The sequence below is a fragment of the Symphalangus syndactylus genome, chromosome 16 (assembly GCF_028878055.3).
Source record: "Symphalangus syndactylus isolate Jambi chromosome 16, NHGRI_mSymSyn1-v2.1_pri, whole genome shotgun sequence".
Taxonomy (NCBI): domain Eukaryota; kingdom Metazoa; phylum Chordata; class Mammalia; order Primates; family Hylobatidae; genus Symphalangus; species Symphalangus syndactylus.
The window spans coordinates 53,866,747-53,888,772 of record NC_072438.2 but is presented as its reverse complement, the minus strand read 5'-3'; the positions used below and the strand labels follow the sequence as shown (position 1 = coordinate 53,888,772).

Below are 22,026 nucleotides of genomic sequence, written 5' to 3'. Positions count from 1 at the left end.
TGTGGTGAGGTGACAACATCTACTGTAAATGAGTGGATGAGATTAGGGTCCAGATTTTTTTAATCTGCACTACCTGATTCCTTCATCATTATTACTGCAAGCTCTTTCCATATCTCCATGATGCTTGTCGCTATCACACCCTCACATGATACTGCTATTGATTTCAAATTCCAAATACGCTTTAGACTAAATTCCTTGATTGATTTTTGTATATGCCATTAACTCCATTTATAGCACCCCAGGGCTACAGAGCTATTAATCTGCTCCAAGTTCAAGCAAACTTTCAATTTAACAAGACTTTACAGCTTTTTCAATTTCACTTGATTAGATGACATCAAGTTAAACAAAACATCTTTAATTTGTCTCAAAGGACCCAACCAAGGAAAACATTTTGCCAGCCTTGAGATTGTGATGGGAGAGCATACGAACTAGTGGATTTGGTAATGAAGGCAAAGTTTCCACTCTGTTGGTCACAAAAGTATGATTGGTTCAATCTTACATCAGTGGGATGTCTACTTTATCATTCTTATTTCCCAACTGACACTAGAGCCTCTCATTTGTAATCACTTTAAGGCTCAGTATAGTCTTGATACACTGTCAAGTCAGAAAGAGCTGCTTCAGAAAATAACACGTTTCTTTGTGAAAAGTTAAAAAATAGATGGATAATCTATTCAGTATTTATTAAAACTTAGTAACATATTGATTATGTACTTAGGTAGAAACAAGCAAAGCTCATTGAAACTCCACATTGGCATATGCTAATTCACTGCTTAAAATTATTCTTCTTAACATTTAGGAACTCTACATTGGTTTATCTATTGTTAAGAAGGGATTCATTTTAAGTAAAATGTTGAAGTTAAATTATGCGGTCATCAGAATCTTCTCTTTTTAAAGGTAACATCAATAGAATCAAGGCCTGCCTGGTTTTCTGCATCCACAAGCTACCTTCTCTCTGTAGCTGCAATTGTTTGACCCTTGATCTAAAAGCGAAATTCAGCTTCTGGGATCTATACTGAACTTTATCAGGGACAGTTTAGGAAATACAGACCAGTCTTTGGTTGAGTCAGCATTTCCAACCTAGCCAAGAGTGTTTCCAGTTAATGCTATACTTCTAATTATTATTATTATTATTGTTGTTGTTGTTGTTTTGAAATGGAGTCTCACTCTGTCACACAGGCTGGAGTGCGGTGGAATGATCTCAGCTCACTGCAACTTCTGCCCCCCAGGTTCAAGCAATTTTCCTGTCTCAGCCTCCTGAGTAGCTGGTACTACAGATGCATGTCACCACCCGGCTACTTTTTGTATTTTTAGTAGAGATGGGTTTCACCATATTTGTCAGGCTGGTCTCGAACTCCTGACCTCAGGTGATCCACCCTTCTTGGCCTTCCAAAGTGCTGGAATTACAGGCATGAGCCACCGTGACCAACCTATACTTCTAATTATTGATGCTATGCTCCGTTACTCACCTGTTGATTCAGGATTCGATGATGAAGAGAAGAACACTTGGGCTTGAATTCTTACTCCATTACTTTTTTTGCCCTGTGACTCTGGGTAAGTTATTTTACTTCTTTGAGCCTCAAGTATATCATCTCTCAAGTGTTGTTACAAATACTTATGTCACAAAGGTGTTATATAATACCCAGCTTTAGTCATGCAAATCTTTCTCCTAAGTTCCTGCCTCTGTAGACTTCTCATTATCCAAATTCTTACAGTCAAGAGTTTTGCTTTGTTTTAGGTAAGTATCTAGGAATTGTAGTTCTGTGACCAGCTGCTGGATCACTTTGATGATAATTACCATCTTTTCAAATTTGTACATATTAGCTTATTTTAGAGTCTCAGTTACTGTGTTCATCTATATGTCTAGACAACTAGTTGCATCTTGCTCAACTGCCTCAATGATTGTCATATGCCTGGGTCACCATCTATTATCTGACATCATATTTGATGATTACTTTGGGCTATCTGGGTGCCTGGGCTTCCCTCATCCCTTCCCCACAAAAGTTACATTTAATTTCTGCTTCATTTATAGTTTTGATCATTATATGTTATATTAAATGGACTTAAAGCCATCTTTTAAAAATATGATTAAAGAAATAAAAATATCAACCTTTAATAGAAAAACTCAGTATCCATCATAAATAAAATATGCATTTTGGGAGAAAGTGTTGATAATTTTAGAACTTACAATTTACAACACAGAATCAATTTCAAGTATTTGTCAAAATTCATTACTCCTTTAAGCAAATGATACAATTCATAAAGTCTTGGAATTTCAAGAGGTTGCTGTATGTCAATATTCTCCAGCAGAAGCCAAGGTAAAAAAATCACAAAGTCAATGGAAGAGTGGTCAAGGGTAACAAACAACTAATATGTATGGGCAATCCATGAGTTATCCTTCTCTTTCTATATCAGTTCCAAAAGTCGTGATTTACTTGTCGAACTAAAGTTCTGCCTTATTTACAAAATGTTATTAGCTTTAGTATACGATTGGGTTTACATAGTTCATTCCTATGATTTGAATGGGTCATTTTTGATATCTGAACCAAATGTTACCATCAATACTTTATATATAAACACCTTTCAATACTTAGTAACTTCTTTATATAATGAGATTTAAAATTAGAATATTGATTAGAGAATTATTCATGAATTTTCTTGTTCATTCTAGGTTTTAGTGGTAGTAGGTCAATGTCTATGTTTAAACTTGTAATTATATCTACATTTACACCTTCATCTATTTCTATATATACAGTGGGAACTAGAAGGTTAATGTAATTGCTCAGTAATGAGACACTGGGGAAGCACATTTATTCTTCCACAATACTATAGAATCACCTAGAATTTTCCCATTTTCCTTTACTAAGAAAGTAAAGGAAAACATTAAAAACATTAACTAAACATTAAGAAAATGTTTAGATCTAGAAAGTATTTTAGATGATCTAAATAAACATCTGTCAATTTCTAACATTACATTAAGTGGTACTATAGTAATGGTCTGATTAGCTACTGCACTTTTTTGCACCTCTGAAAACCAAGAAATGGCTTAGCTTTGGTATTCACAATTAGTGGTCTCAAATACCTACAGGCTGATGGCTGAGAAATAATCACAAAAAGATAGTCAATCAGCCTAAATCTTCGTGACTAAAATATTTGAATTGTTAAGAAAGCGCCATCCTGGCTAACACGATGAAACCCCGTTTCTACTAAAAATACAAAAAATTAGCCGGGCGTGGTGGCGGGGGCCTGTAGTCCCAGCCACTCCGGAGGTTGAGGCAGGAGAATGGCGTGAACCCGGGAGGCGGAGATTGCGGTGAGTGGAGATGGCGCCACTGCACTCCAGCCTGGGCGACAGAGTGGGACTCCGTCTCAAAAAAAAAAAAAAATCAGTGAAAAAGCAGCCCAAGAAGATAAACGAAAATTAGTTACTAGACTTAAAAACGATTGTTTGGCGCAAAGCATAAGCCCCATGAGTGCAATTTATCATCTTTTTCTTTTCATGAGGAAAGACATTATTCACACAAGACACCAACGTAATGATTTTCTAAAAGACAATTTACAGTAGTTTAGGTCAACAGATGATAGAACCCAAAACAATCTCACAAACTCTTTTCATATTAAAATATCTTTCCTTTCTTTTTAATGCAGCTTGGATATTGGAAGACTTTGGGAGAAACTACACTCTGAGAAGGAGAAAGTATGAGTTTATAAATTGGTGAGATAAAATAAGTGAACTTTCCCCAATTGTTCAAAATGATAACTTCATTGAAATGACCCCTGAGCCACCAATATAAACCCATTTGAAAACTTATCAGACAAGCGCAGCTAAAAAATCCTGGTGTTAATTAACTCAGTGAGAAGTTGAATTTAATTGGGTCAAGGAAGAATCCCTCTTTTTCATTCCCCTGTCCAAGTAACTCACAACTTTCAATCTCCAGGGTGCAGTTCTGCTCATCCAGTGGATATCTTCGAAGATCCATCATACATGCAGCTGTGGTAGTGATTCTGATAGAGTGGAGAGAGAAAAAAGAAAACATTACAAAAGTGATGACATTTCATTTCCAGGCTTCCTAGCCCCAAATCATGTTTGCCAGTTGGCAGAAACAAGGCATCAAAATTTTGTGAGATTTTAATAAACTATTATGAATAATTATATGTCAACAAATTGGATAATCTAGATGGACAGGTGGAAATGGATAAATTTCTAAAAAACATACAACCTACCCAAACTGTGTCAATAACAAATAGAAATCTGAACAAACCAATAACAAACAAGGAGAGTGAATCAGTAGTCAAAAACTTTCCAACAAAGAAAAGCCCAGGGCCAGATGGTTTCATGGGTGAGGTCTACCAAACATTCAGAGAAGAACTAATACTAACCTTTCTTAAACTGTACCACAAAATAGAATAGGGAAAGCTGCCAAATTCATTTCATGAGGCCAGCATCACTCTAATTCCAAAGCCAGACAGACAACACAATAAATGAATACTACAGGCCAATATCCCTGATGGAATTAGATGCAAACATTCTCAATAAAATACTAGCAAATGAAATTCAACAGCATGTCAAAACAATCACACACCATGACCAAGTGGGATTTATTACTGGGATGTTAAGATGGATATGCAACAATCAACAACATATACAAATCAATCAATGTGATACAACATATTAATAAAATAAAAACCACGCTATCATCTCAATAAATGCAGAAAAATTAAAGCTTTTCCTCTAAGATCTGGAAGAAGGCAAGAGTGCTCACTCTTGGCCCTGCTAGTCAACATGGTACTGAACTCCCAGAGAGAGAGAGAGAGAGATTATGCATATATATACATGTAAATACATATGTAAATATATCAGTGTGTGTATGTATATACACACTTATACAGTATACTGTAGTACAGTACATATGCTGCATACATGAAGTACTACAGTATATTCAGAGCTCTTTCATTTGAAAAAATAAAATGGAAAACAACACAAATGCCCACAAAAGGATGATTAGAAAATAAATTATGGCATTTCCACACAAGTGTAGTAAATTTTTAAAGGTAGCTTATTGTTTATTAATACAGAAGCAAATTCATGATGCATTGTTAAAGAAAATAAGCAAGGTGCAGAGTAGAGCGTGTGGTAGACTACTATCCTGAGAGGTTTTCCCCCTAAGAAGACACAGCTGTGCTTCTATTTGCATAGAGTATTTTTAGAAAATTTCAAATTGTAGCTCCTGGAGATTAAGATAAAAAAGAAACTATTTAATTTGAATTTTTGTGTTGTTTAACTTATGATTACACTTCATGGGGAGGACCGTTACATTTTTAAAAGTTCTTTGTCAATTCAAAAGTGAATCAAAAACTTGTAAATGTGGACTCACCGTCTGAATTTTAGTTACTCTCAGACTTCACTGACCAGAAAAACATCCCAGGCAAGAGAAAATGGGGAGATAATGAAGTCCAGATAGGATATGCAGAGTTAGGGTCCTTGAGTTTGAATAAACACAGAAGCTCAACTGGGGGTGGTGAATATGGTATGAATGCTCATCCTAGGATAGTGTTTCTTCCCTGCTTATATGCTACCTGCCGAAAATAAGTGGACCAGAGTTTCAGAGATAAATCTTACGAATCTTTCTAATAGTGGGAAGTGTGAGACACCATAAGTCACAGAAGGCTGGTTTTGTTGTTGTTGTTATTGATGATGATGATGATGTTGTATTTTGTTGCAGCAAGAGAGGAAGATAAGCTTTTATGCATAACGTGGATTCCTCCTATTCACAAATCCTGCAGATAGTAGCACAGACATTGCTAAGGTGATAATAAAAATGGAAAGGGTCGTGAGATAATAACAGCTATAATAGTGATCATCATTTGGGGAGCACTTCTTAAGTACGGGGCACTGGGCTAAAAGCTTTGCACACATTGTCTCTTTTAATTCTCACAGCAATGCTGTGTAGTAGGTGCTTTGATTAATGAGAGGACTGAGCTGCAAGGATATAATTTAATTAATGCAAACTCACACCACTTATGGGCAACAAAGTTAAGACAAACTCAATCTGCCGATTTTAAAATTTTTAGTCACAAAATATTTTAATAGCTTTACTGGGATATCATTGAAATATGGCTATTGCAAATGATAAATTTGTTACATAAGTTATGAAAGTAATGTAATCCTCAACAAAATATTAGCAAACTAAATTCAATAGCACATTAAAAGGATTACATGCAATGACCAAGAGGGATTTGTTACTGGGATACAAGGATGATTCACCGTATGTGAATATATATATATATATATATATATATATATATATATATATATATCAGAGTATTTTTGAGGCTTCCAAGGTGAGTTATTGCTTTGGTCATTTGTGCTAAACTATCAGCAATAAAGGCTTTTTTTTTCCTAAAGGAAAAAGAAAAACCCTACCTCTTTCCAATTTTCCTTTGGCTTTCATTATGAAAGATGAAAGCTCACAGATGCGAACATTTTCACATACCCTTTGAAAGCTTTCTTAGACAGGACATTGGTTAATTTACTTGAATTTATTTAAGCATTACATCAGAGCAAAAGGAATTTTCAAGTTTAATTAAATTTTTTTTTCAAAATGTTTTACAAAACACTATGCTTTCTGTTCCTATGATCATATGAGTTAATTAATTTATTCACTTAATACATCATGAATATCTTTTGTTGTCTAAAAATACAGTTCTGCAACATTCTTTTTTTAGTCTCATAGTGATTCAAACACCCTAAATAAAACACCCACAATAAATATTAAACATTAATTTGTCTGCTATACTCTTTTACCATATTCTTTGTTTAACAGCTTCTTATGAATTAAAAAATTGTCAAGAGGGGAATATTCTCTGGGAATTCCTAAAATGTGGCAAGTCCTGTGATTCTACAATTTAGCTGATGCTTTTCAGTCAGAGATGATTTTGCCTCACTGGGGACATTTGGAAATATATCTGGACCTAAAAGTTTGAAACTGGAATCTAGTGGATGGAGCCCAGAGATGCTGTTAAACATCCTACCATGCACAGGACAGTCCCCAACAACAAAGACTTAGCTTTTCCAAAATGTCAGTGGTGCCAAGGGTAAGACATCCTGCTACAATGATGGTTTACGAATTTGATAAGGAACCTCAGTACGTAAAGTACAAATGAAATAAATAAAAGCCATATTTTATTAATATAAAATCACCTTATAAGTTCAAATGTTGATCCATTTTAATGGGCACATACATATAAAAGCAGGGATTAGGATGAGAATTATGGTTTTAAGCCTCTCTCATTACCAATTTATTTTTTATTGCATTTTATTTATACAGCATTGAGAAAATCCTTATAAATAGTGAAGTACTTGCTTCTAAATTTTTAAATAACCAAGGAAAGTCTACCCTGAATTGGGAAAACAGGAACAACAACAGCCCCAACCCCTGTGCCAAGAAACCACCTTTATAGTCAATGATACCATTGCAAATAGTTTAGGAACATCCATAAATGGTTGGTCTCTAGAAGTACTTAATGATGGATTAAAGGCAAGCTTTACTTGGTGCTCAATGCTCTGCATAATTTAACCTGGCAGCACAAGTTAATATAGTGATCTTGAATGTGTTAACATGGGGCATAGGACATTCTCATATTTATTGCAACATATTCACAATAGCCAAATATGGAATCAACCTAAGTGCCTATTAACAGATGAATGGAGAAAGAAAATGTGGTAGATATGGACAATGGGATATTAGTCAGACATAAAAATGAAATCCTGTCATATGCTGCAACATGGATGGAACTGGAGGCCATTATGTTAATTGAAATAAGCCAAGCACAGAAGTACTAATATTGCATGTTCTAATGCACATGTGAGAGCTAAAAAAAATGGATCTCAAGATAGAGTGTAAAGTGGTGGTTACCGAAGACCAAGAAAAGGGAGTGATAGGAAAAATAAGCATATAGTATATTAATTACCACCAAACTATACATTTAAAAGTAGTAAAGATGGTAAATTATATATGTCTATTTTACCTCAATAGAAAAAGCACCTAAGACATTTAAGAAAGTAACATAGGACAGGTGATAGTGTAATGCTTCTTATTATAGTTTAAAATATTTACTATATATATTTTTAAGTTTTATTTTAGGTTCATGGGTACATATGCAGGTTTATTATACAGGTAAATTGCATGTTACAGGGAATTGGTGTACAGACTATTTCACCACCCAGGTAATAGTCATAGTATCCAACAGGTAGTTTTTCAGTCCTCACCTTCCTCCTTCCCTCCACCCTCAAGTATGCCTCAGTGACTGTTTTGCCTTCTTTGTGCCCATATATATTAATATTTAATGTTTAGCTCCCACTTATAAGTGAGAACACGCGGTGTTTGGTTTTCTGTTCCTATGTTAGTTCACTTAGGCTAACGGCTGCCACCTCCATCCGTGTTGCTGCAAAGGACGTGATCTCATTGTTTTTTATGGTTGTGTAGTATTCCATGGTGTATATGTATCACATTTTCTTTATCCAGTCTACTGTTAATGGGCACTTAGGTTGACTCCATGCCTTTGCTATTGAGAATAATACTAAGATGAACATATGTGTGTATGTATCTTTACGGTACAATGATTTATATTCCTTTTGGCATATACTCAACAAGGGAATTGCTGAGTCAAATGGTAATTTTGCTTTGAGTTCTTTGAGAAATCACCAAACTGCTTTCCACAATGGCTGAACTCATTTACATTTCCACCAGCAGTGTATAAGTTTTCCTTTTTCTCTGTAACCTTACCAGCATCTCATATTTTTTTACTTTCTAATAATAGCCATTCTGACTGGTGTGAGATGGTATCACATTGTGGTTTTATGTGCATTTTTAATGATTAGTGATGTTGAGCATTTTTTATATGCTTGTTGGATGCGTGTATGTCTTCTTTTGAAAGGTGTTCATGTTCTTTGCCTACTTTTAATGGGTTTGTTCATTTTTTGCTTGTTGATTTCTTTAAGTTCTTTATATATTCTGGATATTAAACCTTTGTCAGGTGTGCAGTTTGCAAAATTTTTCTCCCATTCTGTAGGTTGTCTGTTTGTTCTGTTGATGAACAACATTCTAGTGATGTTTTGCTGTGCAGAAGCTCTTTAGTTTAATTAGGTGCCATTTGTCAATTTTTGTTTATGTTGCAATTGCTTTTGCTGTCTTCATCACGAAATCTTTGCCAGATCCTCTGTCCAGTATGATATTTCCGAGGTTACCTTCCAAAGTTTTTTTTTTTTTTACATTTAAGTCTTTAATCCATCTTGAGTTGGATGGCCCCACACATGATTTTCTAAAGCGTGATTCTAGAAAAGATGTGATTATAAGGGCATCCTGATATCCTGTTTAAATGTGGATGAAAAATAGGAACTATGGTGTAAGAAAGGAGTCTAATTTCAATCTTCTGGATATGGCCAGCCAGTCATCTCAGAATCATTTATTGTATAGAGAGTCCTTTCCCCATTGCTTGTTTTTGTCAACTTTGTCAAGCGTCAGATGGTTGTAGGTGTGCAGCAAAAAAGAATAATAGTTTTAAATAAAATTAGAATCCAATATTTGTGGCACCGTTAAAGAAAAAGCCTTAGGGATACTTGAGAGTATTATTTGAGCACCACTGGTCAGCACATCTCACTTTATTTAGTCCATCTTCAGAAACAATGTCATCTGGTTAGTTAACCACTCCATTATTAAATCAGGACATGCATTGAAATATAATATTGAACAATTGATTCAGAGTTGTGAATTACAATAGCTTTTACAAAGTAGTTTACGTAGCCAATTTAGCATTATCTACAAAATAACTAGTTAATGTCTCATGTGTATGGGTACTTAGAGTTGTGAGTACTTTTTAAAAAATCCACCTTTTAGGAAGCATGATTGAATTTACTGTTGCTAGCCATTATGATCAATCTATTCAACAATCAATAGTTATAAGGAATATAAATGATATCACCTAGGGAAACTGTATGTCACACCAAGAGTTTACCATAACTCATTGTTTTTTAAACTATGATCACCTGGGCCAATTTACTTTTATTCCTTCCAAATCCAATATAATATTAAAGAGAATTGAGTAATTATCACAACTTAGCAAGAGAAGAAATCAATAGCTCTAAGAACTTACTCTCAAAAAGTCATCTGATTTCCTCTGGAAAGTACTGAAACAACTTCCATCTTGGGATATATATGTTCCAAATTTCAGACTCACAGGAGGATTTCACTGGTCTAACTTGAATTAGGTATCAACTCTCCCACAACTATTGAGTAAGAGTTGGAGGACAGCGCTAATACACAAATACAAATATGGTCACCAAAGACCCACAGGACTCTCTGAGAAGGGAGGAATTATTGAGACTCAGACAGGGACTTCCACAGAAGCACATACTCATGAATCTATGTTATGCTATAGAAATCTGTGCAACAGAGTGTTGAACTCTGCTGATTGAAGAGTTTGGCATTTCTAGATTTTGTAATGCTTATGGTTAAGCGAACTGAGTGTATGAGCTCTTTGTGAGAAAAAATTGCTCAGCAAGAATTCCCCAGATCATCAACAAAAAGAGAGATGTCCCTGGGCAGAGTTCTGTTCAGCTCTCCAGTCTTCTGGGTGAGAAGCAACAATGAGTGTCTCTGAGAATGATTGCTCTTGTATTTCCATTTGTTCTGCTTGCCTAATATGACTGCTTCACAGTTGTTAGTCACTTCTACCATTAATTAACACATCCACATGGAAAATGTACTCACACTGTGGCTGAAGCTGGCTGATTATAAATTGAAAAGATTGAATTGTTAATTCTGTCTTTAGTTTTTTAAACTCAAGATTTTCATTCTGGTGTGTGAAAATATTTTTATTGGTGGATAGCAAATGAAAGTATAGGATGGTAAAACCAGCTAAAGGCAAAAGCATTAACTGACTGTTTTTCTGCAGAGAGATTTCCCAGAGGTAGATTCGTGACAGCATAACATTCATCTGTCTTCTTTCAAAGACATTTAGAATGGATTACATTATAATCCCAATTTATTGACATTTTGAAGGTTAGGTCAGAACACTATAATGGGCTATTAGTTAGAAACTGTGGTCTCATGATACTTTGGAATGAACAGAAATCATGTCACTGTAGTATTCATTTATTAAGGTTTATGATGCATGGTCATTGGCCTTAGGAGTCATTGTAACAGCAAATCATGTATATTTAATGTCTGAAGGTGGCATGCTTCTAATTGCTGACAAAACATAATCCAAGGCCGGGCACGGTGGCTCACGCTTGTAATCTCAGCACTTTGGGAGGCCAAGGCGGGTGGATCACGAGTTCAGGAGATCGAGACCACGGTGAAACCCCGTCTCTGCTAAAAATACAAAAAATTAGCCGGGCGGGGTGGCGGGCGCCTGTAGTCCCAGCTACTCGGAGAGGCTGAGGCAGGAGAACAGCGTGAACTGGGGAGGCGGAGCTTGCAGTGAGCCGAGATCGCGCCACTGCACTCCAGCCTGGGTGACAGAGCGAGACCCCGTCTCAAAAAAAAAAAAAAAAAAAACCATAATCCAAAAGCCCTGGCCCATAAGTATCCTGAAACCTAGGTTTATACACACACACACAAATACACACGTGTGCACACACATACACATGGTGAGGGTACATTTGCAAATAGCAATGTGAACTTAAATTAACAAATTATGTATGCTCAGTTGAGGTTTTCCTATAATTATCAATTTTATCAGGAAGAACTCCCAAGTTTTAAACCCCATCTCTGTATAACATAATCGTACAGTTTAGTAGAATCTGTGTGAAAGAAAAATGTGAAAGAAAATCCCCTAAAAATGCTGAACCCTATTCATACCCCTAATATTGGTGAAATTGAGAGTGAGTAGCAGTTATAAGATTGATAGCAGTATCACTCAATAGAGTGTTTGAAGAATGGCTTCTTTAGCCTCTTGGATACATCTTTAATTCATGTTAGTTACATTACACAAAGAAACTGATGAGAGAAGATGGATGGGTTAGTCTAAGTTATGACTAAAGAGTACATAGATTTTTTTGCAGCTAATACTTATTAACTGCTCAGTGCAATAGAGTGAAAAGAATTTGCATTATCTTCATAGTTGTGACAGGATTTTGGCTAGTCTGTTTAGAAAAATACATTGGTATTTGAAGGTGAAATCCTGGGAGCGTGAGACGTAAATGATAAGGAAACCAAAGAAGATAAACCATTTTGTGAGAATTAAGAGGAATTTAGGTGTGAGGAAGCAAAATATTGGAGTAGTAAAAAACGGTCATATTGATATTTAATTTAAAAATTTTTGCTGTGCGATCATAATACATTTTCTATATTTACTCAAACAAAGCCTGATACACACCAAGCATGCCTGTATGCGTGCGCGCGCACGCACACACACACACACACACAAGCCTTGGGTAAATGTTTTATTTTTATACTTGGAATACTGGGAAGGGACTGAATTCCTTATCCTGACAGCATTATTGGAACAGTATTCTATAAACTGAAGCAATTCAAAGCCGGAGATTACATAAGCCCCTTGGGAAGCCTCAGCAATCTCGGGGAGGGCATTGGACTCCCACAAATAATGGATTGCGGGTTCAGGCTACTCTTACTTAGATCTAAAGAGGCAGAGTTACTTTAGCTAGTATTACGTTAGAATCCTAGATGACAGGCACTGTACTAAGCACCTTACATACAATATTAGTTTCCTCTTGCTACTGTAACAAGTTACCACAAACTTAGTGGCTTGAAACAACGCAAATTTATTCGCTTACAGTTCTGGAGATCAGACGTCCTAAAATCAAGGTGTTAGCAGGGCTGTGTTCCTCCTGGAGGTTCTAGGGGAGGACTTATTTCTCTGCCTTTTTCAGCTTCTAGGGGGCATTTGCATTCCTTGTCTTATGGACCCTTCCTCCATCTTCAAAGCACATCTCACTCTCCTGCTTTCCTTTCATAAGAACCCTTGTGATTACATTGGGCCCACTAAGATATTCCAAGATAATCGACTATCTTTTTTTTTTTTTCGAGACAGAGTCTCGCTCTGTTATCCAGGCTGGAGTGCAGTGGCACGCTCTCAGCTCACTGCATCCTCCATCTCCCAGCTTCAAGAGATTCTCCTGCCTCAGCCTCCCCAGTAGCTGGGATTACAGGCATGCAACACCACGCTCGGTAATTTTTTTTTTGTATTTTTAGTTGAGATGGGTTTTCACCATGTTGGCCAGGCTGGTCTCGAGCTCCTGACCTCAAATGATCCACCCGCCTTGGCCTCCCAGAATGCTGGGATTACAGGTGTGAGCCACCGCGTCCAGTGGACTTTATCTTTTTTTCTTTTCTTTTCTTTTCTTTTTTTTTTTTTTTTTTTTGAGACAGAGTTGCTCTCTGTTACTCAGGTTGGAGTGCAGTGGTGCGATCTCGGCTCACTGCAACCTCTGACTCCCAGGTTCAAGCTATTATCCTGCCTCAGCCTCCCAAGTAGCTAGGACTACAAGCACCCACCACCACACTCAGCTAATTTTTGTATTCTTAGTAGAGATGGGGTTTCACCATGTTGGCCAGACTAGTCTTGACCTCCTGGTCTCAAGTGATCCACCTACCTCAGCCTCCCAAAGTGCTGGGATTACAGGCGTGAGCCACTGTGCTAAGCCACAGACCTTATCTTAGTTACATCTGCAAAGCCCCTTTTGCCATGAGAAGTAGCATATTTACAGGTCCAGAGAATTTAGGACATGGACATCTTTGGAGGAGAAAGCATTATTTTACCACATGTGTATTATTTATTATTTATAATAGTCTTATCATGTTGAAGCCTTTTCCACTCCAATATCAAAGATAAGAAAATTAACATCTCACTGGATTAATAAATTCTTCCAAGTCTACACAGTCAATGGTAATGCTGAGATTCAGACCCAGATATGCTAGATTCAAGGGTTAAGATCTCTCCAGTTATTGTAGTTAGGCCAGATGAATCTAAGCAGAGAAGATTTGCTTCAGTAAAATTTCTTCCATGAGCAGTTAAACAAAGTACAAATATTAAAAGTTGACCTTACCATATTTTTAGTATTTATTTAGTTATCAATAATTTATGACATTCATTACCAAATCCATAGTGAGTATAAAATGATATATGACTAACTAGGAATCAGGCAATACTGTAAGCATTGGCTACAGCAATTAAAAACATCCAGCTACATATTCATGCTGTCACATATACGTATATATTTTAATACTGTAAGGTCTCAAGAGAGAAGATGGCGCCACTATCTACTTGTTTTATAAAATAGGTAAGGTGTGCTTATTTCTCATTTGGAACGATTACCTTCGCCATTTTTTTAGAAATCCAGATCTCTTACATCAGATAAATATTTACATTATTAAGAAAGCCTAAATATCACTCAGGATTGCAATGCAAGACAGTTTAGTTCTACACTTATTTGGTTGGTGGGAACTTGGACAAAATGTGCCTCAACCTAGGTTTATGATAATTCATGAACGCAGGTATGATGCAGGTGGAATGTGGTATGCAATAGGAAAGAAAAGAGAGTTATTATATGCATGTACAAGTTCAATGCTTGATACACAGTAGGCACTCGAATAACAGTAGCTGCTATCATTTTCAGTCAATATGCTTCCAAAGAAATAAAAAATGCATATAACATTACTATTACAAATACATTGTAAGATTAACATATGGCCATATTAAAACATCTGGAAAATACAGAAAATTATAGATAAGAGAAAAAATGACCCATAATGACATTATCACAGTTTTATTATTAATTTCTTTTCTTCTTAAAATTGAGATCATATTGTATGTAGCAATTTCATTTGCTACTTTGATCAACCTATAGGTAAGAACTTTCTTAAGTCTTAGGTGTGCTCCATGGACATAATTTTAATGGATGCTATACCCCATGACTTACTTAACAATTCAGCTATTGGGAGATATCGTTAAATGTTCTTTAGGATGCTTTAAAGAAATCACACTGAGTAAATAGCATTCTCACTGCTATTCTTATTTTTTGATTCCATATTTCTGCTTTCTTTCCCTCCTCTCTTTTGTAGACTTAGTGCTGAATGCTAATGACACTCTTCTCAGTGCAATCCCAGGCAGTCATTTTCAGATAATTAGCTACACAGCAAAGGTTGCATAAATGGGCCCATTATTATTCATTTCTGTTGGGGCAGCGTGATTCATGAACCACTTTATAAATATGAAAAGCAGTCCATAAATCAGAGTAGGGGATTGAGGGTGGGCAAAAAAAAAACTTTAAAGGATTAATAGGGAATAGAACAATAGTAATTAACAGGCTCTTGTCAAAGTTCCAGTATCACTGTTAGTCATATTTTACCATGAATGTCTGGTTGAGTTCAAGACATACTATTTTTCCTAAATTGTATCATTATACACATATGTCTATGAAGTGTAAGAGTATGCATTTCATTTCTACCATATTTAATACTTCCTGTTAAGCAATAAGCTGAAATATGTATTAGGGTACAGAAATAAAATGAGGCTGCCCTCTCAAATTAAAGCATCTTTATTCTTATCGTCTTGATTATTAGGAATTTCTGTAGTGGACAAATTGCAAGGACTTAAAACAATAGCAATAGTTTCTTGGTCTTTTGGCTAAGAACAAGTGTGGTATCTTTTCTTATCAATTGAAAACAATAGCAAGCCCTAAGCGTTCAGAAACGACCTAGATATTGAAATAAACATAGAAGCCAAATAAAATGTTTACCTGGAATGGAATGCCCTGACTTGGAATCAGTATGTATAGGATAACTAAACAAGACTCAGACAGAAGGAAGAGCTAGAGCAAATACATGAATCTCCTTCACAGTTACTACCTTTTTGGTTTATTTGCAAACCTAGTCTATTGCTTTGCCACATGGTTCTCTTTCCTAGAACAAAGAGCAGATACATTTACTGAAAGGTAATCAGTCATCTTGAAGTGGTATTCCTCAAGGAGGAAGGTAAGATTCAAGAGTGATGGAGCATTAAGATACTGTGTTGTTTGAGAATAATGGCTTTAAGCTGAGAAAAAACAAACAAAACCAAAACCAAATAGGACAGAAGTATAAATTGTGCAAAATTCCCACCTCCCTAAGGGGATAAAAGCAGGCCCAGGACATTTATTTTCTATTTAAATAAGCAATAAAGAAAACACATAACCTGAAATTAGTGGAGAAACGCTACTTCTAGAACAACGATTAGCATTGTAGTATGTCTTTTCATTTTTCCCCTATGTATGTGGACTTTTTGCATATTTGTAATCATACCTAGGATTCTGTTTCCTTCCCATTGAATCTTAATATCAGATACCTTTTCCTCATCGGCATCAGGATTGTAATTTTTTCAATTGGAAACAGTATACTTTAAATTGAACATTTAGGTGGCTTTCAATTTTATCAGTTTAAAATGAAGCTAAAACATTCTCATGAATATATTATTTTTCCACATTTTGGATTATTTCTCTAGCTAGAATCTAATAAATAGGATTATTATATCCAAAGGTACAAAAATGTATATGTCAAAAGTGCTTTCTTCAAGGATTGTGCTAAATTATAATGCAAAATATTATTAATTTCCTTCACTGGTTCTCAATTGGATATTGTAATATTTTTGTTCATTAAATAGATGAAAAATGGTACTTTTGTGATTTAAATTTTTTAATTACTAACAGAATGAAGTGTTTCTAATGTAATTCTTTACAAGCTGAATTTGAAACTATTCTTTCTCTAGATACCAAAATTATTAGTGATATATCAATATATCAACTTATGACTAAAAGAATATAAATAATAATATTTTATTAAATATCAGGCAGTAATGAAGAGTATCCAAATACGGATTAACTTTACTATGGTCTTATTCAGTTACTTAGATGAATAAATTTGTGTTGTCGAATTTAATATCTTTGTTGACATATATTTTTATGGTTTATTGTTAAACTTTTTTGGAAGAAGGTATAAATTATAGAAATAAAAATTAAAATAAGGCCTGTGTTGCTTTTCAGAGTTCACAATGAACACCATCAGAATAAAGCTAATTGAGAGGTGATCGTGTATTCTAAAAGACAAAAATAGGAAGGGGATTTTGTATATTTTCAAGTTAATAATTAAGCACTCCAGATATCATACTAACAATAAAACATGATTTCTGTCTCTGTGCTTTTGTGTGCATAAAGCCCTAAAAATGGCCATATTTAAAAGCTACAAAACAAAATTAGTTTTATTTTCTATTCATTTTTATAGTTCCAGTGTTAAATAGGCAAATTCTGGTGGGGTCAATATATGAACAAAACACTAGTTTTTTAAAAATAAGAAATACTATTTATTTCTAACAAAGAAATTATAAATTAATATAATGAGATATCATTTTCTAGCTGTCTGAGATTGGCCAAGATTGTCTGGTGACATTGGATTTTTGTGCCCCTTTGGGAAAATTAGGAGTCATACTCTTGGTGAGAAAAAAAAAAATGGATATATCCACCATGGTAAACATTTTGACAACATATTGATTCAGTGATTACCTCTTGACTTAGCCACTATACTTCTAGTTCCCTACTCGCTACACACAAGGAAACATAAGTAGAGGTGTTCCTCAAGCACTCCTTGTTAAAACAAAATGAGTAAACACCAAAATGGTCCAGCAAAGCTAAATGGATACACACCTCTAGTGTATATACAGTGGATTACTTTACCGCAGTTAAAATGAATAAAATAGGTCTACATGTATGAACATGGGTATGTCTTACATAGTGTTGTGTGGAAAACAAACAAAAAAAAGAGATGTTTACAAAAACTACAGTTATTTAAAATTTTATAAGAATGAAACATTAGCATATATGCCTTATGGAATCACATATGTGTAGCAAATTTTTTAAAATGTACACATTGAAAGGATACACAATAATTTTAGAATAGTGGTTATCTTTGGGGAGGGAGAGGTAGGGGAAGGAAAAAAGATAGGATGGGATGAAGGTGGTATTGGATTAATCTAAAATTCCTCCTCCCATCCTTGGTTCCTTTCTTCCTTTTTGTCTCCCTCCTTTCCTTCCTCTTTTCCTCCCTCCCTTCTCCTCTCCCCTCCTCCTATCTCTACCCTGCATCTCCCATCTCCACTTCACACCTTCTATCTCTACCCCGCACCTTCTTCTCACTGTTCCCCTCCCTCCCACCTTAAATCCTCCCCTTCCTCCTACCCCACCCCTCCCCTTCCCATGCCTCTTTTCTCTTTTCTCCGCTTCCCTTCTTTTTTTTTTTTTTTCTTGTCAAATGTGTTATTTATTTTATTTTATTTTACTTTAAGTTCTGGGATACATGTGCAGAATGTGCAGGTTTGTTACATTCCATCTTTTGTCTATCTTTCCATCGTTCTTTCTTTAAAGGAAGCTGAAGCAAATAGGGCAACATATTGTTGTATTTTTAACCTCTCTGTTACTTTCCAATTTGATATCCTTAGACAAACAGATAAATCCTCAAATGAAGATCTTTTTGTAGTACATGAGCATGACGATTTAATTTTCACACACATGTGTAAGACATGCCTCTCTCAAACTTTGTTATGAGGTCAGCACATTACCTTTCTGATATTAAAAAAAAGAAAAATATCCCAAAATAACTCCACTTACACTCTTACTTTAAATGTTGCTTTGAACTGGGCATAGCCACCTTCCTGTCCCCAGTTCGAGTTACAAAAGGAAAAGTAAAGGAACACAAAGATTATCTCTCCATCACATTTACTCTATACCTAATTGGTATTTAATACTGGGTGATGATTACGATCTTTCAAAATGAGTTCCTTCAATGAAGAAATTCATCAACTTACATGGATCTTGGTGTTTGAAACTGACACATATTTCTCCACATTTCTCATTATTGCAATTACGTGTTTATTTATTTGATTACTTGCTTCTTGTGTGACTTCCACCTGAATAGATGGTAAGTACCCCATAGGAAATGCTCTCTTAATGAACCATTTACTAGGGCCCAGCTCAGTGTCTGACATAGAATTGATGTGTAAGGTAAAGAAATTAATATGGAAATTAAGGAAACACTGAAATCGTTACTTTTCTAAAGAAGAAAGAAGACAACCAGTGTGATGTCTTCATTAAAAAATTATGCCACTGTTGCTTGAAAAATATATTCATGGTAAACATCCATTTTCTTCATCCTGACTAAATTCTCATTAAAAATCATTTTGAGTCCATTGGTTAAATAAACAACTACAGATCATTGTCAGTTGGACCATTTCCAGGGCCATGAAACTACTAAAAGTATGCTTAAATTAGGCTAGATATTTTAGGACCTCTCAATTGTTAAATTTTAGACACCCTGTGGCTTGAGAGAGAGGCGGCCAAAACACTGGTATACACATCGAATAGTCTAAGCAGAAACATGGGTTAAGGTCCTACCTCTTCTCTTGCTATTAAGAACAGAAATAGATTAGGGCCTTGAAGTACAAAATGTTGGTTTCTTTTCAAGAAACAAAATGATTGTCCTTGCCAAGAGAATAAATGAATGAGGCCCTCAGTGATTAATCTATGTCCGAGTTTCCTCCCATGTTGAGTGGACCAGTGGCTGGACTTTTCTATGAGAAAAGGAAGTATTCACATGGTACAAGAGGATTTCTGTTTTTAACCATTAAAACATCATTTTTTTTTTTTTTTTTTTTTTTGAGATGGAGTCTCGCTCTGTCGCCCAGGCTGGAGTGCAGTGGTGCGATCTCGGCTCACTGCAAGCTCCACCTCCCAGGTTCAGGCCATTCTCCTGCCTCAGCCTCCCGAATAGCTGGGACTACAGGCGCCCGCCACCACGCCCAGCGAATTTTTTTTGTATTTTTAGTAGAGACGGGGTTTCACCGTGGTCTCGATCTCCTGACCTTGTGATCTGCCCGCCTCGGCCTCCCAAAGTGCTGGGATTACAAGTGTGAGCCACCGTGCCCAGCCTAAAACATCATTTTGATTAGTGTCATTAGAATGCTAACTTCATGAACAATTAAAAATTAATATTTTCTGGCAGATTTTAGTAGCTCCATATAAAATCCAGGGGAAGATAAATGAAGTCATATGGTTCTGATTCACTGCTAGTGTTACAACCCATTGTGAATTTGATCACAATCCAATTTGTACTTCAAATATCATCTAAATTTGCTTAATTTCCATTTGTAACATTGTAAACTGCAAAAATTATGTCAAAAGCAATTTGTTTAGAAAACAATCAACAGAGATAAGAGATAGCCTATGAAATGAAAGAATTTGCAAACCAAACATCTGACAATGAGTTAATATCCAAAATATCTAAGGAACTCATACAAATCAATAGTAAGAAAACAAGTAACCCAATTAAAAGATGGGCAAAGGATTTGAATGGATACTTCTCAAAAGGAGACATACAAATAACCAACATGTATATGAAAAAATTGTTCAATATCACTAATCATTAGAGGTGCAAATTGAAATCAAAATATTATCTCACATCTGTTAGAATGGTTGTTATCGAAAAGATGAAAGATAAATGTTGCTGAGTTGTGGGGAAAAGAGGAGCCTAGCACACTGTTGGTGAGAATGTGAATTAGTACAGCCATTACGGAACCAGGATGGAAGTTCCTCAAAACATTAAAAATAGAACTACCATATGATCCTGCAGTCCCTCTACTGGGTATACAGTCAAAGGAAACAAAATCAGTCTGTTAAAGAGATATCTGCGTTCCCATGTTCATTGCAAGGATATGGAATCAAGTAAGTGTCCATTAACAGTTGAATGGATAAAGAAAGCATGGTGTACAGATACACAGTGAAATACTATTCAGTCTTAAAGAAGGAAGTCTTGTCATTTACAATAGCATGAATAAACCTAGAGGGCATTATGTTAAGTGAAATAAGCCCGGCACAGAATGACCAATGCCACATGACTTCACTCATATGTGGAATCTAACAAGTTAAAGTCACAGAAGTAGAGAATAGAGTGCTGGTTACCAGGGACTGGGTGGAGAAGGGGGATTAGAGAGATAATCAGTCACTCTAGTTAATAATAATGTATTCTTGAAAATTGCTAAAGGAGTAGATTTTTTAAAAAATGATATGTGGGGTAATGCATATGTGAATTAGCCATTCTACAATGTATAGATATTTCAAAATAGCATGTTGTACATAATAAATACAAACAATTTTTGTCAGTTAAAAATAAATGATAAAAAGGTAACTTTAAATAAATCTGATCTTATATTTGCACCTTCAAGACAGAGTAAAAAAATGAAGAAAATAAAGCAATGTTTAGAGAAGCGTTAAAACTGAAACATGCATGGACATATAGAAAGATATTTCAAAAATAGTTTGTCACAAGAAGTAACTTGACATTATTTCCTATATAAGTTTTACATATTTTTGATTAGCATTATTAGAATGAGATATATATATATATATAGAGAGAGAGAGAGAGAGCACACCTTCAACATTCACCTTAAACACTTAAAGTGTAATTTAAACTATCAACACTGTTCTTTATTAAAGGTTAATAATGCAAATATATTCATGTTTATTTGCATTTGTGTAGAAATACATCATTTATACTGCAAGAAGGCTGTGATTTCTAAAAATCAATTTCAAATAAATTACAAAATGCACAGAGGTTCTGTGCTTTTTTTAGAGTAGTCAAACTTTTTTTTTTTTTTTTTTTTTGAGAAGGAGTCTTGCTCTGTCGCCCAGGCTGGAGTGCAGTGGCGCAATCTCGGCTCACTGCAAGCTCCGCCTTCCGGGTTCACGCCATTCTCCTGCCTCAGCCTCTCCGAATAGCTGGGACTACAGGCGCCTGCCACCACACAGCTAATTTTTGGTATTTTTAGTAGAGACGGGGTTTTACCGTGGTCTCGATCTCCTGACCTCGTGATCCGCCCATCTCGGCCTCCCAAAGTGCTGGGATTACAAGCATGAGCCACCGTGCCCAGCCCAAACTTTTAAAAATAGTTTTAGTAACTAGAAATTCAGAGTAAATGAATGTGCATTTC

General features: G+C 35.5%; 1 protein-coding gene and 1 non-coding gene across 4 annotated transcripts in view; one reads left to right on the top strand and one right to left on the bottom strand.

Annotated features, from left to right (window-relative positions):
• The window catches only part of GABRB1 (gamma-aminobutyric acid type A receptor subunit beta1), a 434,372-nt gene that overhangs the window by 109,706 nt on the left and 302,640 nt on the right, over positions 1-22,026 (bottom strand). For all 3 annotated transcript variants that reach the window (XM_055246277.2, XM_055246275.2, XM_055246276.2), the window contains one exon: positions 3,920-4,002. In XM_055246277.2, the coding sequence (XP_055102252.1) occupies positions 3,920-4,002 (83 nt within the window). The remainder of the gene's footprint in view (positions 1-3,919; positions 4,003-22,026) is intronic.
• On the top strand, positions 18,510-18,613 carry LOC129465096 (small nucleolar RNA U13). The gene has a single exon (XR_008651874.1). It is a non-coding gene; the product is annotated as a small nucleolar RNA U13 (small nucleolar RNA).